Source organism: Arvicanthis niloticus, chromosome 11 (assembly GCF_011762505.2).
Source record: "Arvicanthis niloticus isolate mArvNil1 chromosome 11, mArvNil1.pat.X, whole genome shotgun sequence".
NCBI classification, from domain to species: Eukaryota; Metazoa; Chordata; class Mammalia; order Rodentia; family Muridae; genus Arvicanthis; species Arvicanthis niloticus.
The window spans coordinates 28,589,985-28,613,479 of NC_047668.1; the positions used below are offsets into that span (position 1 = coordinate 28,589,985).

General features: G+C 33.7%; 1 protein-coding gene across 5 annotated transcripts in view; it reads right to left on the reverse strand.

Annotated features, from left to right (window-relative positions):
- The window catches only part of Dgkb (diacylglycerol kinase beta), a 625,059-nt gene that overhangs the window by 245,180 nt on the left and 356,384 nt on the right, over positions 1-23,495 (reverse strand). For all 5 annotated transcript variants that reach the window (XM_076941963.1, XM_076941961.1, XM_034514239.2 and 2 more), the window contains one exon: positions 15,912-15,976. In XM_076941963.1, coding sequence (XP_076798078.1) covers positions 15,912-15,976 — 65 coding nt within the window. The remainder of the gene's footprint in view (positions 1-15,911; positions 15,977-23,495) is intronic.

The window sequence follows — 23,495 nt, forward strand, 5'->3', positions numbered from 1 at the left end:
ATTACAACAGGGGTCCTCAAATTTTTCCCTGGGATAATATCTATGAAGTATCAGTTGAACTTATTCCTGAAAAGCTACATGACACTTTCATTATACTATTGATCTAGTTAGTGAGTTCTAGTGCATCTAGAGATGAGAAATCAGGTAAGCTTCATGTCAAATCAACTCACTTAGATCACATACATTAAGATTATATACATTAAGATTATTTATACTATTGATCTAGTTAGTGAGTTCTAGTGCATCTAGAGATGAGAAATCAGGTAAGCTGCATGTCAAATCAACTCACTTAGATCACATACATTAAGATTATATACATTAAGAATAAAGAATTGAACTCTAATCAATTACAAAGGATGGCTCTAGACTATCCAGGAAAAAAAGGAAACAATATTGCTATCAATTTCCAACAAGAAATATAATCATTTTTCAAAGCTGATTGTCCATTGTGTATTAGTTTAGAGAATCTCTTCCATGTCCAGAACACACTTTGATCTTGTCAGAACACAAGGAGGACTAAATTCTGTGACATTAGCACTGAAAATAGTTGATAAATTGGGGTAAGGGTAACTGAAAAGTGTAGTTTTATTGCTGCCTAAATTCATATCTTTTTTTTTTCAGTTTAGGAGCCAATTTACTATAGAAGACTATATATATATATATATATATATATATATATATATATATAAAATTTATATTTACAGTAATATATGTATGTATATTACATGTTTGCTGCCATGCAGTTTGGAACAAGATTTTATTTACTTTCTGTCTTCACTTGATAAACATTTTTCAAAAATTAACTTGTGGTTATAGAAAATATGGGTCTGAGTAGTTTTTTTTTTTTCTTTTTAAAACTGCTAGTAGTGGTTAAACAGTTAAACACTTAAGGAATTACTGAGATAATTCTTGTGGGTTTTGGGAGGACATCTCTGAATTAGCTATTTCTATTTTTTAAATCTTGTCTCCATGTTTTCTTAAGAAGTGAATTAGTAAAATTTTTTCATAGTCCCATGCAAATTATGTAAAATTAAATATAAACAGTAGGAATAGAACGAGAAAATCAAGGAAAATATCTAAAATATGTTCAAAGCAACTATATACATTAAATCTAAGTATCTTGCAAACAGAGCCCAGAAATAAATATTTTTATCCTTACCAGGAGAATGTATAAATATAAACAACCCCTATTTTGTTGACATTCTTTAGTTTTCTATATGTACCTTAACTTGGGACTTCATAACATACATTCTTTTGTACAGTGCCAAAACAGAATTCCCTGTAGTTCATTTTTTTTCTTGGAATATCTGACTAATTTCTCTTCATAACCTTATGTTCAGATTTCCATTTGCTTATTGATTCTACAGACTTATTATCTAGTTGGACAACGAACATTAAAATAAGAAACATTAATCATGGAAAAGTAAGTCAGATCAACAGCAACATATTATCCAAAATGAGGTTGTTCACTCTATTTTCTTCCCCATGGTTTGCTGCAAGATAAGAGGAAAGGAGTGCACAGGGAAAGAAGAGGAAGAGAGGGGTAAGAAACAAAGAAGGAAGAAAAACTACTAAATCTCATCCTTACACATACCCTAGCTCTACAGACTCCATTCAAAGTATTTGTCTCACAATCAAGCTTTTCAAAAGCCAGGACAGAGAAGTTTCTATTCAGGGGTAATGACATCAGGAACCAATAGTGGAGACTGTAGGGAATCAGAGACCCTGAACTACTGAGTCCAGAACTCTATTACTGAGTTACCACCCACTTTCAAATTTGCTCATCTCAAACCCATTATCTATACTCACCATATACAAATGAAAACCTATGAAGAGAACAGCATAGTTTTTTATCCTAAGATTGTTATATTAGAAATATAGTAATTCTGAAAATTTTTACCATAAATATGACGATATGAATTTAGGATATCTTAGAAAATATGTGTATGGAAAATAAACATCCATGCATTATGTTCTATATAAATACATACAACTATATCAACTTATCTTCTATCTACATACCTATCATCGATTGCAAGCAAGATATGATACATCTACAAAAGCTGAATTTATAATAATGCTTATTTAGAGCATGTCCAAAGGGTTTCATATGGAAGATAAAATTAAATAATTGTGCAAAGTAAGAATAAGAAATAAGTATGTGTTTTCCTAAGAAAGACTAGAGGGTACTAGTAGGCAGAAAATACACACACAAAAGAACTTAAGTTACAGAATTCTCATGAGAATATAATTGTGTCAAATGGTCCCTGTGAGGTGCTTATAATTCTAATGAGAAAATACTGTGGTAAAAGTTCTTAAGCTTTTACAAAAGTTTTAAACAGATAGAAAAAAAACCCGCATGTTGAAAATTTTCACAGAATATCCCAGCCTACAACATCTACAGAAGCCCTGTGCTCTACCAGAGACTATGTCCGTATCCCAAGTAGGACCTTCCCACTGCTCAGCAACACTTCTCGGAGCCCACCCAGATTTCCACCAATAGCACTTCCTCATCTCCATATCCTGGCCCACAACTCCAGAAGAAACTGTGCTACCAGAGGCTAAACCAGTATCTGGAACCCCTAAAGTTCCCTGTTCTACTAGAGGCCACCCCAGTGCCCTGAACCCCAGAGCCACAGAGGCAATGCTATCACTCAAAACTCCAGAGGTTCCTCAGGCTGCCAAAATCCCAGATGGGAAATGTGACAGGACTAGAGGACTCACCAGAACCACAGAGTGCTTAGGCCAGAAGAACAGAGAGAAAACAAAAATCAAGAAGAAGGAATTCAACAAAGGTAAACTCATAAATGAGTACATAAACCAATAATTACCCAAAACCCAGTCTACAGATCTATAGTAATAAAACCACATGGTATTGGGGAACAAAAACCATACAGGTTGATCATTATATGGAAACAAGGACATAAAAGTAAATCTACACACTTATGAACAACTTATTTTGATAAAGATGCCAAATATATATATATATATATATATATATATATATATATATATATATAATGGAAAAAAAGAAAGCATCTACAACATATGGTGCTGGACTAACTGGATGTCTGAATGTAGAAAATGCAAATAGATCCATATTTATTACCCTAAGCAAAAGTTAAGTCCAAGTGAATCAAAGACCTCAACAAAAAACTAGATACAGTAACCTGATAGAAGAGAAGGTGGGGAGTAGCCTTGAATTTATTGACACAGAGACAACTTTCTAAACAGAACACAAATCATACAAAGATTGTGGTTGATAATTAATAAATGGGACCTCATGTAATTGAAAAGCTCTTGAAAGACAAAAAACACTGTCAATAGAACACTGTCCTTTTTTGACACTGTCAAAACACAGTCTATAGAATGTGAAAAAAAATTACCAACTCGACTTCTGACAGAGGGCTAATATATAAAATATATAAAGAACTCAAGAAAGTAGACATTAACAAACCAAATAATCCAATTAAGAAAGAGGTACAGATCTAATCGAATCAGAGGAAAGTCAAATAGCTGAGAGACATTTAAAGAAATGTTTGTCATCCTTAGCTATCAGGGAAATGCAAATAAAAATGACTCTGTAATTCCATCTTACACCTATTAGTATGGCTAAATCAAAATCACAAGTGACAGTTCATACTGGCCAGGATGGGGCAAGGGAAGCACTCCTCCATTGTTGGTGGGAGTGCCAAGTTGTACAATTACTTTGGCAATCAATATGGTTTTTCCCAGTATTCAGAGAATTGGGAATTGATCTACATCAAGACTCAGCTATACCACTCCTCATTCCTTATACCCATAAGTTCCTCCATCCTACTCCAAGGACATTTGCTCAGCTATGTTCATCACAGTTTTATTTGTAATGTCCAGAATAAAAAAAAAAGTGGCACATTTACACATTAGAGTATTACTCACTGTTAAAAGCAATAATATAATGAAATTTTCAGACAAATGGATGGAACTAGAAAAAACAATCCTGAGTGAGGTAACCCAGATTCTTAAAGACAATGATGGTATGTACTCACTAATAAGTAGCTATTGGAAGCAAAGATAATCACGCTACAATTCACAGAAGCAGAGATACTAAGTAAGAAGGAGGGCTTCAGTGGGGTCACATGCATCTCACTATGAATGGAAAACAGAATAGAGATTGTGGATGGACTGGATGCAGGTATGGACTAGAACAGGAGTGGTCAGTTCAGAGGAGGATGGATGGAGAGAGTTCTGGAAGAGATTACTAGGATTGGGGTATGTACTGGGGGGAAAAGAGACACTTAGTGCAGTTGAAACTCCCAATAATCTATAAGGGTGACTGTAGTAAAGACTCTTAGTGATGGGAAGTAAAGAACCTGAAGTGTCTATTGCCTCTAACCTGGCAAGGCTTCTACTGAAGTACCAGCCCAGCTGCCTTAGTTAGTTGGTGTTCATTGCTGTGAATAGATACCATGACCAAGACAACTCTTATAAAGGCAAACATTTAATTGGGGGCTGGCTTACAGTGTCAGAGGCTTAGTCCATTTTCATCATTGAGGGAAGCATGGGAGTGTGCAGGCAGACATGGGGCTGAAGAAGCCAAGAATTCGACATCTTGATCAGAGTACAGCCAGGAGGCTCTGCAGTCTACTGGCTAGACTTTAACTTATATATATGAGATTTCAAAGCATCATCTCCACAGTGGCAAACTTACTCTAACAAGACCACATCTTCCCCAGAAAGGCCACAACTCTTAATAATGGCACTTAACATGAATCAAGCATATTCAAACCACCCACAAGCTACAGAATCTTTGACATACAAGTCATGTCTGCAAGATGTGCTGGAGTAAAGGTAGTGCAGAACTTGTGGCAGTGAGCAACCAAAGACTGGTCCAGCTTGAGACTGATGCCAAAAGAGGAATCCAACTTCTGACATTGCCTAGAGGCCAGGAACCATATGCTGTATAGCCCAGAGACCAAAGATAGGTCTAAACAAAGCCATAAAAAAATCAATGAAATGGTTCTTATTGATATTCTGGTGTACTCATTGACTAGAGCCAGCATAACTGTCATCTAGAGGCTTCATTCGGGAACATAGGGAAGCAGATTGCAGAGGCCCCACAGCCAAACATTAGGTGGATCTTAGAGAATCCAGTGGAAGATTGGAAGGAAGAATTGTAGGAACCAGAGGGGTCCAAGACACCAGAAGAAAATCCAAATGTATACAAATCCAATTATGTACAAAATTGTGTATATAAATACATGAACATAATATTAATGAAAAAACTTGAATACTTCCTAATTGTTTCAGAATTTATTGAATCAAATTCAGAGGAATAACTTTTTAACCATATGTTACTGTACAGAATTACTTGACTGTGCTACATTAGCTTGACATAATCAATTAATCTGGGCTCAAAGATACTAATAGAGACTGAACTGACAATCTGGAAGCCTGCATAGATCTGACCTGGGCTCTCTGAATATATGATATGGTTGTGTAGCTTGGTCTTCTTGTGGAACTCCTAAGAGTTGGTGCAGGGGCTATTTATGACCCTTTTGCCTGCTTTTGGGATCTTTTATTCCTACTAGGTTGCTTCATACAGCACTAATATGAGGGCAGTGTGCCTAGTCTTATTTCAACTTAGTGTGCCATGTTTGTTTGATATTCCTGTGTGGCCTGCCGCTTTCTGAAAGGAAATTGGCAAAGAGTGTATTTGGGGGAAGAAGAGGTGAGGAAGGACTGGGAGGAGAAAAGAAGAGGAAACTGTGGTCTAGACATAATTTATTAGAGAAGAAAAGATAAAAAAATCTTTACAGAAAGAAGTACACAGAAAAATATCTGAAAAGCTTTGTTATTTGCTACATATAAAATATCAGAATCAAAATATATTTAAGATATGTAAGAAAAATTAGATGTCAATTATTGACCTTTACTAAGCATGAAATAAATATGAAAAATAAATATGTATAAATACATAATATATTAAGAAAAAAACTTGAATACTTCTTTAATATTTCAAGATGTATTTAATCAAATTCAATAAACCAACTTTTCAATGGTGTGTTACAGTATAGAATTAATTGATGGTGTTTAGTTTTGAGATTACTAAAACTTTTTTTTTCTCAGTGCTAAGAATCAACTGGTAGTAGTAGCTGTGTGCATGCTAGGCTAGCACACTATACCACCATGTCACCCCCAATTCACTAAAGCTTTCCATTGTTTTAAATCCACATTTATTGGAAAAATCTCACCTAGGTATTTTTTCTGTTTAAATAAGAAATAATAATCTTCTATCGTATTATTTTTTCTTTGCATTTTTTATCTACAGCAAAGAAGAAAGTTTCAGATAGATTTTGTTTTCCTGTTCTTAACCTGGACATTATAATTTTCAATATTTATTGGGATATAGAATGTACAGAATAATGTTCTTTCTCAGTTAAGTCTAGATAAGCATTATCCAAACAGTTCAAAGAATGCATAGCTCTAATTTGGCAGTTTAATAATCAATAAGTATTATTTATGAGTTATTTATTTGACTAATTAAATATCGCTTCAGTAATATATCTTTTCAGATGGATAATATTTAAAGTTAAAATTTGCTGGGTTTTGAATTTAGATGAATACTGTATTATTCAGTTCACAAAATGAAAACATACACATATGTAGATGTGTTTTTATAGCATATAGAGGATGATACTTTGTATATTAATATCATAACACATTAGAATTAGTAGGTATCTGATAATTACTCATTGTTGTCCAACTAAATTTAGAATAAGTACAAACTAATCTCTAAATGTGAAATAGTTCCTCCCCTAGATGCCGTAAAATAATTCATGAAAAGATACAACTTAAGGTAGAGTTTCTTTAGTTTATCCTAGAAGGGAATACTTCAATACTGGGAAGGCCTATCAGCAAGGATATAATACACCTGGACAAATTAAGTCTGTAGTTAGGAAGCAGAAAGTAATGAAGGCTAACAGTCTCTTTTTTCTGTAGTGTGAGAGTTTGACCAGTAGAATCTTACTACCTGAGTTTAGGCTTCCCACTTTGCTTACCAATATGGTAAATCCCTCATGGACATGCCCAGAGATTCATCTCTAATTTGGTTATTGTTATCACCAAATTAGTAATTAATAAAAACTATCATAGGTTCAACACTTGTCAACTTGATAGTTCCCTTCAGGACTTTTAGGCTGGAAGTATCCACTCATAGGCTCCTGATTATTGTATAATGCAAGCTCCATCCACTCAAACTTAAAGTACTCACGCTCTTTAACAATTCCAACACTGTTAAAAAAGGAAGTGTATAATTTCTTCTGAGACTCAGGCAATCCCTTAGCTGAGCATCTGCCTAATAAAATAGGCTACATATTTTCAACATGCACTTGCACAGAATAATCAATCTTATTCTAAAAAGAATGAAGGGAGGCATATGAAAAAAAGATCAGACCAAAGAAAGACTGAAACCAAGTAGTGAAATCAACAAAACTGTATCTCCTAGTCAGGTACCTGGGGTGGGGTGAGGGTGGGGGCTCATGATAGAATTGTTTGGACCCAGAAGGGCTTAAGTTGTCCCAGATTATTGGCTTTGTTGCCTGAAGCACATGTAGACCTTTTTTGGGGTTATATCAAACTGTGTTTGTAACTTTCTTTGGAAGACATGTGATGCTTTCTCCTCAATGTATTGGACATTCCACTACAAGACAAGATTCATTGTTGTGGCTTTACATAATGGTCTCTCAGGCCTTTACTGTAGGGACTAAACCTGCCAATCATCACCAGGTGTTAGGGCCTCTCAGAAACCATGGATCAACTCAGGTTTCATGATTTTAGAGCTTCTTTAGCAGCTGCCAACTCTTCAATACCAAACCAGCTCCAAAGACTGAAGTACAATATGGTCAGGTTTATCAGAGAAGTGGCTCCATTCTCATTATCTGTAGTTTACAGTATTTTGTGACAGAATGTGACAGTATTATTTGTAGTTTACAGTATTAATGTGACAGAATGCCTGCCAAAAAGCATTTTTAAGGAATAAGGGTTAATTTTGCTGTACGGTTCAATCGAATACAGAACATAAGGACATGGGAGGCATAGGTGAGACAGCTTGTCACATTGAATCTGCAGTTAGGAAGCAGAAAGGTGAAAGCTGGTACTCAACTAGGTTTCTTTTTATGTAGTCTTGGAAATCACCACTTTGAATGATGTCACTTAAATTTGTATGAAACTTTGCAGGCCATTATCCTAATCTAGAAAATTTCTTGCAGATATGCTAATAAATTTGTCTTCAGGACAATTCTAGATTCTGTAAAGTTAAGAAAACTATGGCTCATTGTATAAATCAGAGACCAGATACTTTCAAGGTTCAGTGTGTGAGTAAAACAATTATACCATTATAATCACTTATCATCTTTTTTTAAACTGGTTCCTTTAGTTCATGCCAAAAAAGTATTTTAGATATAATGTATTAATAATGTGAATTAAAACACTTCTGGTGAATTAATTCTATGAACTCAAGTGATAAGAAATGTCTGATATGTAACCAAAACTTCTGGCATAGAAAATACCACCTGAATTGTTATTTATCATTGTTCAGTAATCTTGCTTCTGGAACTTAAAATAGTTTTCTGAAAATATTAGATCCATATAATTATCATTTTAATGGAAGCACACTTTATAGTGACTATTGAACAACTAATAAAAAGAATTCTTAAGAACAAGTATTTAAAGAACTCTAAATATAACCCGAAGAGGTGAACTATATGTGAAATCACAACAGCTTGAAAATGATTGTAGACGCTAACAGTCAAGTTATATTTATATTTTAAATACCAATATTATATAACATATGGTTTCAAATTGTATTAACATGTGTACTTCAAACATTATTTTGCCATGAGTTTAAATCTGAGAAGTCTTTATATATTTTCAGTTTTATTTTAAACTTTAGAAAGACAGACAGTGTGTTATATTTTAACGGTTAACTTAGATCTATCTAGGAACTTGGAAAGAATAAGATATAAACCTTGCAAAGTACACTTTTTTAAGCAGCAGCAAATTATCTTTTCAAATTATTTTGATTCCTAGCATAAGAAACATAGGTAATGCAAATTATATATCTATAATCTCTGTCTCTTTCTATAGCTATATCTATTCATCTATATCTAATCTATATCTATATCATCTATCTATATCTATCTTTCTCTATCTCTGTCTATAGCTATACCTAATCATCTATATCTGTATCTAAATCTATATCTAAATCTAAATCTATAATTATATCTATATCTAATTATTTTCCTTAATATAATTTTAGAAATATAATGTTCTATACAACAAATATATTTCAAGGCGAGTATGCTAGAGTATGGCATTAATGGTAGACAACTTATTGTGACAAGAGCTTTGATATAAAATACTTTTACTAGTATCACTTCTAAAAGCTCGTTTGCAAATTCTTGAAAATATTAAAGTATACTGTGGCTGATCTTGCCTCAGTGCTGAAATTGGATATCTGCCCTGTCACATTTAATTGTTTTATATATAATTTACTTTCTCAGAAAAAAACGTTAATGTCTTAAATTTTTGTCTTATTGTTTCAAGAGATGCCTAAACACTTGGGACTTTAAATTAAAAAAAAATCTACAAAATTATAGGCTGGAATATTGACTTGATTTGAAGCTGTAGAGATGGTTATCTATGATAAAGCATTTTATTAATTGTATATCCAGATCTTTACACCTAGGATTCATCTACATTTTTCAAATTTTGGTCTTTGAATTGAAGAAACATAATGAAACTGAAATAAATACACAAATAAAAGCTTTAAAGAATACACTAACAATAATTTTATAGTAGATATACATAATAAAATATTTTTAAAACAAAAGCTAGTAAGGAATACACCAGAGTACATGTCTTGTTTTATCACCTTTCTGACAGGAAGTTTCTGGTTCTTATCTTCACAGACCTTTGGAATTATCTATAAACAGTTTCCTTTACTAACTCATGACTTCTTTAAAGGCAAGAACCTGTTGAGACACTACTGTACAGCAGCACACAACTAGAAAATATGTATCTTCTGGTTCATCTTTATATGTCATTCATTATAACAAATGATAAGTTTTATAGCAGGGTGGTAGCTGAGTCAGTAAATGCTCTTCATAATAGCATAAGAACCTTGTGTTTAGATCCAATGTGAAAGAGAAAAAGATGGGCGTTGTTGCATGTGCCTATAAATGCAGTGCTGAAAGGAATGGAGGCAGGCCACCCAATGAGCTTAACATGCAGGCAATTTAGCCAGTCAGTGATCTCCAGGTTCAATGAGTAATACTGAAGACTTTACATATAGATACAGGAGACATCAAGGAGAAGCTAAAAAGTAGCAGGTGATATTCCTGAGATGGTTTTGCATGGACTATACAATTAATGACCGATTTGTTTCTGCAGTCAAGACCCAGTAGAATTTTATTTCAGAAATTATTCCTGCTATTTATATGCTTTTCCTGTTATTATTGAATACACATAACAATCATTAGGTATTAGCCCATCCTTTTGAACAGATTTCTGCACAGATACACTGTCCTATAGTGATGCTATATAGAAGAATAGATGACTTCTTAATTCTTAATGATTACCCTATAAGGATTCCTAAAATTATATTAATAATTATTCATTTCTTTCATAACAGGACTGCTATTAAATCCCTTTTGATATCAAAAACTTTGAGAACTCTGCCAGGCTTCAAGTGTTACTAGTTAATTGGTTCTGAGATAGCAAACAGGCATTTACAACTTAGAGCACATTATAAGAGGTTGTGAAACCTTTAACCAAAGGTCATAAAGAAGAAACTGAGAATTTATATAGGTGCAAGGACACCTATAGTACAGTATAGGTGCAAGATAAAATATTAATAAAATATTTTAATATCAATGGATAACTTCACTAATAACTTAGTCACAAAATTTATAATTTTTAACTCTCCATGAACCTGTAGAGCTAGTGACAAATGATAAACGTTAAGCCAGATAATTACTCTTATTCAATTTATGATTTAAATTTATGTGTAAACTTGTGATAAACTGTTTTACCATGTGATCATGTATTCTGAACGATGTCTGAGTGTTGAGGACAAAGAGAGAAAAAAACTTTTTAGACAGAAGTGAACTCAAGAAGATCTTAGAAGTAAAGACATCGAGAAGAAGAACATTGTTACATTGGAGCAGAAGGAGAGAACAAAATTAGAAGGAGAATACAGACTAGAATAACTTAGAAACTATAAGGCAACTTAGTTAGGAGAGCAATATACAGAATACAGAAAGAAAGAGAAAAAACAAAGACGTTACAGAGAGAAGAGAAGGAACAGACATGGCACAGAAGATGTCTTTTCTTAGTAGCAAGGGAGGCTTAGTCTTACTAAAGAGAACAAAGCTTTCTTCTTACAGACTTGGTTTTGTTCATTTAGCAATAAAAGTGTAGAAGCTTTTTCTATCTCTATACAATAAAGATTGGAACTCATTTTTCAACCAGAATGAGTTAATTCTTTCTTCACTGGAGCTTGGTCTTTTGTTCCATATACATATGTCAGTATAAATGTATGTGTTTATCAGAAGAGAAACTATAGAGGCCTAACACCTTATCTAAACCTAATAGTCTCTCTTCATTTAATTTCTTGTCATGTAAAATGCAGATATGAAAGCAAAAGCTAAATATTGATGTTTGGGACACACAAATTTGCTGACACTTGAGGAGGGGGGACATAAATGTCATCAGTCTTACCTATGTATTATCAAATTTGATTGCAATATAAACACTTTGATATTACTCTACATATGTAATACTCTCTCACACACTCTCATTTCTTCTCGCTGAATACATCTGTGGAGTTAATGCCGTATATAATGGCTATCCCCTTACACTGATGCATTTCTTGAGCCTTTAATGGTGTTTGTACTTCATGAAACATTGAAGCCAGTGTGGTACCTGCTTCATCTTCCAAGAAGGCTTCCTTTGGACACAATATCTCTTTTAATACATTGACATAAACTCATGGATGCTCTTTGGACTGATATTTGAAAAATTATATCTTACCTTATATAGTATAAAAGAATAAGATGAAAAACATGAATTCATATAGTGCACAAAAATGGCTGGAGTATTCAAGACTAAGAGAGTTTAAAGCTAGGAGTGATATGAAACAGACCTTCTCTCCTTTTTTTCTAATATGAACAAGAATTCTTTAATAAACATTCAGTTTCTACTCTGCTTTATTTCTACCAGGTAAGCAGAATCAGAAGTCTCTAGAAAGGGGAGAGCATTCAGGCAGTGTTTGAGACTCTATAAGGGCTCTAGATTGATTTTAAATTTTCATTTGGGATTCAACTATGCCTCTCAATTTTCCTGTCTATAAAAATATGTACAATAACAGGTAAGATTGTTTTCAAAATATGCAAGGTATATTATCAAGTGATGCAATCTACAGTGTGAATTTAGTTTTGTATTATATCATTATTGTTTTTAAATTATCATACAAAAGTAAGTTTTATAATAGTGCCTTTATGCATTTATGACATACTAATTTGTATTTATCTATCTTTTCCATGTGCTTAGATACACACATTTATATTTAGAATTTTCAGAATCTTTATATAAGAAAAAGGCATAGTATTTGACTTGTCTTTCTGACTTTTGTCTACTTTTCTTAATGCAAGAATTTCCAGTTATATCTACTTTCCTGAAAGTGCCATCATGACTTATGAATTAGATTTTTAAATGTCTGAATGGACTTCTATTGTTCATATATACATTTTGTATATACAAAATGTACAATAGAAGTCCATTCAGATAGGTTCATTTTATCTATGTATCTCTTGATAAGCATCTGGGTTTATTTCATTTCTTAGCCACTCTGAATAACTAAACCATAAACAGAGATGTGCAAGTGTGCCCATGCTGTGTTACATTCGAGGCTGCTAGCATAAGCTCAAAAGCTGGAACAACTGAGTCCTATGAAAATTGCAATACTAAATTGGTGAAGAATGTTCAAACCAATTTTTAAAGTGGTTTGCTAGTTTATGTTCTCACAAGCAGTAACTAATAGTTCATCTTTCCTTACATCTTCCCCAGCATTCTTTATGGTTTGTTTTCTTAACAATATTCATTTTTACTGGATGATAGAATTACAGTTATGAGATAGCCTCATTGCTCTTTGGGTGGGTGGAAGTCCAGTCTTCCCAGTAACTTTTGCTAAAGACTTTTTTCTCAGTAGACTTTTCAGATTGTTTTGTCAAACATTAGTAGGCTACAGCAGTATTTATCTTTCCTTTCTTTTCTTTTTTCTTTTTTCTTTTTTTTCATTTTTTTTCGAGACAGGGTTTCTCTGTGTAGTCCTGGCTATCCTGGAACTCACTCTGTAGACCAGGCTGGCCTCAAACTCAGAAATCCACCTTCCTCTGCCTCCCAAGTGCTGGGATTAAAGGCGTGCACCACCACTACCTGGGGTCTTTTCTTTTTTCCTTTTTCCTTTCATTTTCTTCCTTCCTTCCTTCCTTCCTTCCTTCCTTTCTTTCTTTCTTTCTTCCCTTCCTTTCTTCCTTTCTATATTTTTTGTTTGTTTCAGGTTGTCTTTTATTTTTTATTTTTGAATTCACTTTTTTGTTGGTGATGGTTTTATAACTATACTTCTGTAGTATAGTTTGAGATCAGGTACTGTGGTGCCTCCAGTATTGCTGGTTTTTCTTAATATTATTTTGGCAGTTTAATACACTTCTGTACTGCAATATAAACTGTAGAATGCAATTCTACATTCTCAGTTCTGCAAAGAAGTTCATTGCAATTTTGATGGAGATAGGATTAAACTGTAGATCATTTGGTAATACAGGTACTTTTAAATTACTGACTTTTTCAAATCCATGGGCATGTGAGGCCTTTTCACCATCTCGTGTTTCTCATTCTCTTGCTCTGGTGTATAGAGGGCTTTCATATCATCAGGTAGAGTTTTTTCCTAAGGATTTTTGTATTTATTTTGAAGCTAACATGAATATGGTTTTATTCCATTGGCTTTCTTTATTATTGTTATACAAAAAGCTTATTATTGTTATACAAAAAGTTTTGGATTTCTGTGTTGACTTTGTGTACTGCTACTTTATTCGACCAGAGAATGTTCTGATGATATCATTTTGATCTTTGAAGTATAAGATACTTTAAAAACTTATATTCTAATTTTTAAAAGTTAGGAGAAATGAATAAATTCTCAGACACATATGACTTACCAAAATTAAATCAATGACCTATAAATACCAGAAGAGATGTACAATCAGCAATGGATTTGAAGTAGTATAAGCTTTCTTAGGACCGTACGGATGCGCAGCAGAATTCTTCTAAAACTTCAAGAAATGCTCATACCAAAAGGCCTCAAAGTATTCCTCTAAATGTGGAAGAAATACTCCCAATCTCATTTACAAAGCTAGTATTTCCCTAGCACCAAAAACAAACTAAGCATGTAATTACCACAATAAAAGAAAACAATAGAAACTTTTATAAGTTACTGATAGTAGATAGAAGAAAATGCTTGCTATAAGCTCATAAATTGTTATTTTTAGTACAAGACACATCTTAAGAAAATACCTGAGATGGGTATTAGTATTAATATTTAAATGAAGTTAATAAAATTAGATAGGACATGACTAATTATGAAGCTGTTTAGTAAGATTATTCAATACACAGAACCCTTAAGTCTACAGTTTAGGGAGGTTTAATTTTTGAAATATTTTTATAACATTTGTTTTATAAACTTGTTTACATGCAAAAAATTATGTCATCTATGAGTATATGATGAAATTAGCATAGACACAAGAACTTTCAGGAATTTTTACAAAGTTACATGTATTCATGGACAGTTATCAGCTTAGCCAATACAGAGAATGCTAATATGTAAAGCAATAAAATGCCTACGCAGCCAAACAGATTATCATTTTTACACTTGAAGAAATACCAAGTGAAAATGAGTATGACAAAAACTGAATGTGATTCATCACTTTTGTCCCATCCGTCTAGGGTAGAGGCTAGACTGCCCCCCAAAGAGTAAAAACTAAAGTGACAGGCTTTTCCTGTTTCCCTGTGTAAAGACAAAAGTCACAGTCTACAATTTAGAGCAGCAATATTTTCCTACTGATTATTGGAAAGGCAATTTCTACTGGCATTTACTTGAAGCAAACATGGGGTCGTAGTCCAGAGGGTAGATGCCTGAAATACATATGTAAATGAAAACATTGAAAGTTACCAAATCAAAGCTTCATGTTTTCCCTTGGAATAAAGGGTGATCAGCATTCACATACTATGCGGTGTGTTATTGACTGTAACTTCCAACATATACCAGCAGTGTCAATTAATCTGAACCTCCAAGATCTCTCAAACACTTGACCACCAAAAAGGTAGCATGTACTAGCTGATATGAGGCCCCCAACACATACACAGCAGAGGACAGCCGGGTCTATGTTCAGTCGGAGATGATGCAGTTAACCCTCAAGAGACTGGAAGACCCAGGGAGTTTAGAGGTCAGGTGGGATGAGGAATGGGGGATGGGGGTGGCGAAACAGCCCCATGGAGACAGGGGTGTGGGTTAGAAGTATGAAATGTGGATTAGTAGGAGAAAGGATGGGGGTGGGGAGAGAAATAAAATCTGGAGTGTAATAAATAAATAAATAAAGCAAGCAAGCACGTGAAATTGAAAGAAACACGATGCCCACGGCACTCTGCATTATAGCCCCATTAAAACCAAAGAAGAAAAACTGATTTATTTATACTTTCATCTTAATGTGAACATCTATACTGAACTTACATAGAAAGGGTCTAATGCACACAGTGATCTTCTGTAATAACATAGTTATCCATAGCAATCATAATTAAAAATCCATCATTCGTTGCCTTACCGGCTGTTGAACTTCTCTGGGTGCTTTTCTCTCATGATGTGGAATCTGTGCGCAATGGAAGCATCCTAAAAGAAGAAATGGAGGAGTGATATTGGTGATTTCACTATTTTGTAGAAATATAAATTATCAAACAAGATTTTATATCAATTCGTTCTTTACAATATTGTTGACAAGAAGACATTCTGAGATTAGATGTAAAGTCTAGGAGAGTATGACTACATAATCTTGCCAAAACCTTTCAGTTATATTTATATAAGAAATTAATTTTTATTTAAATTGTATATCTTTTAATTCCTGGTATTTGTCCAGTGCTTAGATTCTGCTTAAAGGAATATATTTTGTCATAATGTCAAAGAGTAGTTGAACATATTCCCAAATAAGAGTAAAAAGGTTGGCTTAAGTAGAAAAATTATCACATCGAGATGTTTTTTCTCCTTTGAGATTGATTGTACGTAAAAGGACAATGAGAGTCGGGTGATCTAAGAAACTGAAATCATTGGTTTCAGACTTTGCTCAGCATGCCCTGATGTGCAATTACTAACTGTAATAACACACACAGTTTTCTGATCCATCTTCTGTAGTGTAGGAAACCAACAGACAGAAGGTCACAAAGACGCCTTGGTGACAAATATAACTCTCAAAGGCTAAATACAGGTTCTGTAGCCTAATGGTGCCACTTCCTTTTTGGTAGTCCAGCCAGAGTTTCTCTTTAATAGAAGAATCAAACTGAATGTTTGATATTGGTGGAGGGCTGGGACTCAAGCTTTTAGGGCATAGACCACTGAATCCAATATTAAGCAGCTTCATTATTTCAAGTGAGGATATCATTTCCCATTTTCAGCTACACATAATTAATCACTCAATTGTGAAACTAATATATTTACCCATCATCGTAATAGAAAAAGAACGTTTGTGATTGAATGATAAGTTTGTTTCAGTCTGAAGACAAAAGGAAAAATAAAACTAACTCAAAAGAAGTAAAGAAGTTGTGGATTTGAAAGAATCTTGAAAACACTAATCAAGCATTAAGAGTCTAATGAATGAAATGAAAAGGCTAATGTGTTTGCTCATGCATAACAAAACACAAGGACTAACAAGCGGGACCAAGAGCTGCAGATGGCAAAGACACTCTCTCTGCAAGACAGAGCAAGCTGCAGCTATTTATGGAAATTTTACACACTATCAATTGTCAAGTAATTGAGTTATTTTGCAAAAAAACGGACACAACTGTATAGATAAAATAATGTAGAAACATCATTTATAATAAAATTTACTCATAACATTCTCCACAAATTGATGTTTCTAACATGCAATTTTAAAACAAAAATAAAACATGGTCAGTATAGTTGACTTTTCTTGGTCTAATAGCTTGTATATTTTGTCACAAGTATTATAAATACTAAGAAGTCAATGTAACATTAAAATTACATACTTTTCTTATAGTGCTATACAATTATACAGAAATTTAAAGCAACTTATTGGTGTGATACAAGTTACTTGATCTGTAATTGTTTTAAAAAAGCATCAGCCTTAATTTTATTTCTACTAATACAACATAAACTTGGAGTATCAACCAACTGTGTAAACCCAGCAAACAATTACACAAAAGCAGAGGAAGGAGACTCAATGCCTAATAGAGTGAAGAGCCAATACTTCTTGTCCATATGGAGAGTATCATTGAATTATTTTTCCTTGAATTATTTGTTTCTTCCAGTTATAGCTCACATAGAACGATTTTCTTTAAAGTATATACGTTTGTAATAAAAATTTGTCCTGGAAATACAAGATAAGCTAGGTAGAGAAAGAGAAATGGGAAGAAATGGAAACCAAAGAATATTTAAACAGATAGGAATATATTTGAGGAAACTATGCAAAGCATGACCAAGCCCACTAGCCAATGATAAACTTACTATTATCTCTATCTCCAAGATACTCTGAAAATTGAAAAGAAGAGGGAAATAAAGCCAGGGTGGAACACTGGCAAGCCTTTTCCCTTTCAATGGATTCCACTGCAGAGAGAGGTGACCTTGTGAGTGCAGGGTTGACACTGGACAATGACAGCAGTTATTCATTTGGAGGAGAATTCAGAGGAAATTTGCTAAGGACCCTCTCCCTCTGGCACTATCCGATGGGGGCTGAAGAAGTACTGCCAGCTGCTGCCAACTTGCTTACGAGCCATTGTTTTAGAAATACTTAAGATTCTCTAAGGCGAGATCACATAAGAAAATCCAAACAGGGTATTTTAATTTTAGCCTTTCTACCTCTATGTAATGTAGTTCTTAGGGAACAAAAAATGAATCAGCTTAATGTCAACTTTCTAGCATACATAAACTGAATCCAGATCAGTCTCTGAGTTCCAGGCCATGAACTTGTTAACAAGTTGGTTTTTCACCTAGATTTAAAATTTCCTTATGTTTAAAGAAAATATATCCACTCTGTTGTGATAGTGATTAAACACAGTGATTCTATATAACATAATTTATTTACAAAGGATGCTCATGTGGTTCACAAACATGCTCGAATGTTCCTGAAAGTAAATTGGATACTAAATATGGTTAATGTTGCATAATTTTTAAGTATAGATTTTTGTCTTTTAAGTTGGTTTTATTATTTCCTTAACTTATAAAAAGTTTTATATTAAATTAATTGAATTTAAGAGGTAAAAATAGAAATATATTAACTCCATTAAAGCAAAATAAATTTAAGTTTCACAGTTTTATTTAAAAATTAGTGTCTATGTGATTTTGGATAGATGTAGTTACAGCTTTATATGTGTATATAAAGTGAAAGAATCGCTGTTTATGAATCAGCTATGTACGATTCTAGCTATATCCATCTTAACTATTCTTTCCTTTATGTTCTTCGACAGTATTAATTCTGTTCTTATGTTGTCCCTATTGTTACAAAATTACCCTAATTTAGTGAGTACTTTGTATAAGATGATGGTAAATTAATACTAAGATTTCATTATTTTCAATATTGTAATTTACCGTAATTTGGTCAGTTCAGTAAAGTTGGTACATCCATGTCATTCTCTGTTACGATGTTACAGAACAAAGTGACTCTTATATGTGAGATAAGAACTACATGTAACTTAAATCAGGACATTTCATCACCTCCCTAAATCAACCTTTTTGTGACGAGCCCCCTTTAGGAAAGCGATCACTATATACTGAGAGAAAGGAACGCTTTATTATGAGATCACTGAAAATGAAGATATTCTTGAATTCAAGTACTTTCATCACTGAAATTAGGGAAAAAATAACTTTGTAAGGATGATTAGGGAAAATTATATATGATATGCCAAACACTGGAGTATGTAACTGAGGCTTATTGATACTCAAGTCTATAGGTAAAATGTCAGGGGTTGGTTACCAGACATAGCAGAGAAAGTAATATATACCCGAGATGATTATAACATTAATTTTTAACTTCCATATTTTGTATCTCCTGCTGATAATTTGGTTGACTAGTTCAACTAGAAACAAGAAAACAAAAAAACTATTATGTCTTCTGTGGTGGCTTGAAAAAGAATGGCCCTCATAAGCTCATATAGTTGAATATTGGTCCCCAGTTGGTAGAACTATTTGGGAATGATTAGGTGATATGGCTTTGTTTGACAAGGTGTTTTATTAGAGGTAAGCTTTGAGATTTAAAATACCCATTACATTCACAATTATCTATCTTTGCCTTGTGGTTGTGTCTCAAGATATAAGCTCCCAGCTACTGCCTCAGCACCATGCCTTTTTGCCTACTGCCAGAATTCTTGAGTATATGATTGTGGGCCCATCCTCCGAAACAGTAAGCCTGCAATTGCTATAACTTGCCTTGTTCATGGTGTCTTATCACAGAAATTTAAAAGTCACTAAGTTATACTCTATACAGGACACTTCCCCCAGGTCAAGAACAAGATGGAGAAAGGCAGAAAGATATAAGGATAAAAAGACAAAACCTGGAGTAGAAGAATGATGGCTCAACACATATAAAATAGAAAATCTGTGTGTGTTTACATAAGCATCAGCATAAGACTATGAGAACAAAGTGACTCTACTGTTAAGACAGTGAGTGTAGTATTAAGAATAAGAATAAAATATATATATTACTTTAAATGAGTGATACAAGATAGTAAATATATATTACATAGTATATACATAATATATACATTTATAATAATATATAATATTATTATTTAAGGTATACATATATATGCATAAGTGCATATAATACATATAGTATATATTATGCTATATATATAACAAATAGTATACAATGTATAGTATGTTCATTATATAAAGTATATACATAATACATTAAAGAAGTTATATAAAATAGTTATTGCATAGTATCTGAAAATTTTTCTAACTGAGAAAACAAAACAAAACATGTTTGCATTCAGTTGTGCGCATGCCATGAGGAAGATTCTGTTTAATGTTGTGAATCTTCACTAGTCACTCTTCCACTTTATTCTTTGAGGCATCGTTTCTCAGTCAAACACATATTGTTTTATCTGATCCAGTGATCCCCTGTCTCTGATTTCCAAAACTGAATAAAGACAAGCTACCAGACACATCTTGCATACACAAGGGATTTTGCAAGCAAAATTCCAACTTTCATCAGTGCATCAATTGATTTAATACCAAGCCTTCTCTGTAACAGCTTGAATATACATTTGATGGTGTGATCAGCAGATCCCTTTCTATACGATGTCAGGTGATGAAGAATGTATTATTTATATCATCAACACATGAATTGAAGCTTCAGTAACAAAGAAACAGTTATATTGTACCTGGTACTGAAAAAACATCTCATAATTAATTTTTGATGGACCTGGCCAAGAAATTAAATTCAGTCCAAAACCTGTCATAGTGTTGTGTATATCATATTACTCGGTTTGTAAAATACATGTGATTAAACTTCTGTATGCTATAGTTAGTTTGTCAGTTGCTATGGTAAACATCATGACAAAAAGCAACTTGGGAGAAAGGTTTCTAATAGGTTCCCGTCTGTTCTAGACAGAAGCCAGGGAAAGAGTTCAGGAGAAGAACTTGAAGGCAGTAACTGAAGCAGAGACCATAGAGAATGCTGCTTGCTGACTTGTTTTCCTTGACTTGCTCAGCTAGCATTCTTAGATAGTCTAAGCACACCTGCCTAGTGACTGCACTGTTCACTGTGGTCTGGGACCTCCTGCATCAATTAAAAATTAAGAAAATGCCTTACAGATAACACCACACGCCAGCTTTTTGGAGCTAATTCTTCAATTGAGGTTGCCTTTTTCTAGGTGTGTTAAATTGGCAGCAAAGTTACACCACCACACCACCGAAGACTACTATTATTCCACCTGGGATGTGAATGACGACAATGTGAGCAGTAACCAATAATTTGGGATGTAGAGAAGAAATACATGGAGGAAGGGAAACAGACAACAGTAAACATAAAGGAGGTGAGGAAATAAACTCTAAAAACGATACAAAATTATTCATAGAGCAGCAATGAACATGGTTGAGCAAATGTGTCTAAGGTAGGATGAATCATCTTGGAGCATCCTAGAAGATTCACTGCACTCAGAGCATTTGGTAAGAATCCTCCCGAAGTCCCACAGCTGCCAATGGGAGCCCAGTGGACTTAGGGACCCGTCATGGATATTGGCAACTAGAGTGAATAGATCAAGTAGAGTGGGAAAGGAGGAAGGGGACAGAGGAGGAAATATAGGGAGAGACAGGTCTATTTGAGGGTTTGTATGGAAATGTAATACCGTAGAAGCTTTGTAAAATTATATATATATATGAAGATCTAAATGAAATCACCAAATAATATGAAAGAAAGTCTCAACTGGATATCTCTTATACCTCCAGTCCTGGATTGGGTATATCTACTTGAGTTTTTTTTCCAGTCCCATGGGAATCCACAAACATTCCAAGCTGTTGCCAAAACCAAATAGTTTGCTGTATTGCATTGATGGAATGGCTTCATTACTGAAGACAAAATCATAGACAACTCATTGAACATGGAGAAATCAAATTGGTGCCTACATTGAACTGTTACCTCTATATTCTAGTGTTTGTTGTAATGAAAGGTACTATGAATGCTGCTAAAAGAGAATCAAAAATACCTACCTAACCAAAAACTTTTAAACACAATGATTTTCTCCTGTTTAAAACTTATGGTAAAAAAAAAAATGATGGCACAAAGCTTGTAAGTGTAACCAAATAATATCGATTTGAATAAGAGCCACTCTACCAGATGTAACCCATTTCAACACTGCTTGAGTGACCAAGAGATTGAGAGTAGATAGTCCATAGACCTAGAATAAAACTAGATACTGTTCTCATAAAATGCAACAAACAATCAAACAAATACACAAAATGTAGTAAAAAATATAACTCCTAGTGACAGTCTCTATATTCACAAATCACTGCCTTACTCAGTTATTATCAGAGATGCTTCACCTTGTAGTAGATAGAGAAATAATACAGAGATTCACAGCCAGACATAAGGCAAAGAAGAAGAGTCCATTGAACATTTAGTTCTACTTGGAAGACTCCATCAAAGCCATCTCCTCAGGTTTCAGGGATCTTCATGAATTAGGAGATAGAAACAGTATAATATCCAATAAGATAAGCAGTTCCATAACCCCTAAGGAAATAAAAATAAAACCTTCAAACCAAAAAGAAAAAAAAAAAGAAACAGAAAAGAAGCTCATGGTTTTAGTGAAGAATTCTACCAGACCATCAAAGAAAAACTAATACCAATATTTCTCAAAATATTACACATAATAGAAACAGAAGGAACATTACGTAATTCAGGCTATGAAGCCACAGTTACTCTGATACCAAATCTACACCAAGACCCAACAAAGACAAAGAACTTCAGACTAATATTGCTTATGAATATTGACACAGTAGTACTTAATAATATTCTTGAAAACTGAATCCAAGTACACATAAAAACCACCATTCACCACAATCAAGTAGGTATCATCACAGGAATGCAGAGATGGTATGATATATGAAAATTCATCATCATAATGCACTATATAAACAAAAAGTCATATGATCATCTCACTAGATGCTAAAAAAGCATTTGACAAAATACAACACCCCTTCATTTTAAAAGTCTTGGAGAGATCAGAAATTCATGGCACATACCTAAACAAAGTAAAAGCTATATAATGCAAATGAACAGCCAACATCAAATTAAATAGAGAGAAACTAGAAGCAATCTCACTAACATCTGGGACAACACGAGTTTGCTCACTCTTTATCTATCTAATATAGTACTCAAAGGTCTAACCATAGTAATTAGAAAACAAAAGGCCAAACAGTGGTGGCGCATGCCTTTAATCCCAGCACTTGGTAGGCAGAGGCAGGAAGATTTCTGAGTCTTCAGAGTGGTCTACAGAGTGAGTTCCAGACAACCAGGACTACACAGAGAAACCTTGTCTCGAAAAACCAAAAAAAAAAAAAAAAAAAAAAAAAAAAAAGAAAGAAAACAAAAGGAGATCAGGTGGATACAAATTGGAAAGGAAGAAGTCAAAGTATCACTATTTGCAGATAATATAATAGTTTACATAAGTGACCCCCAGAT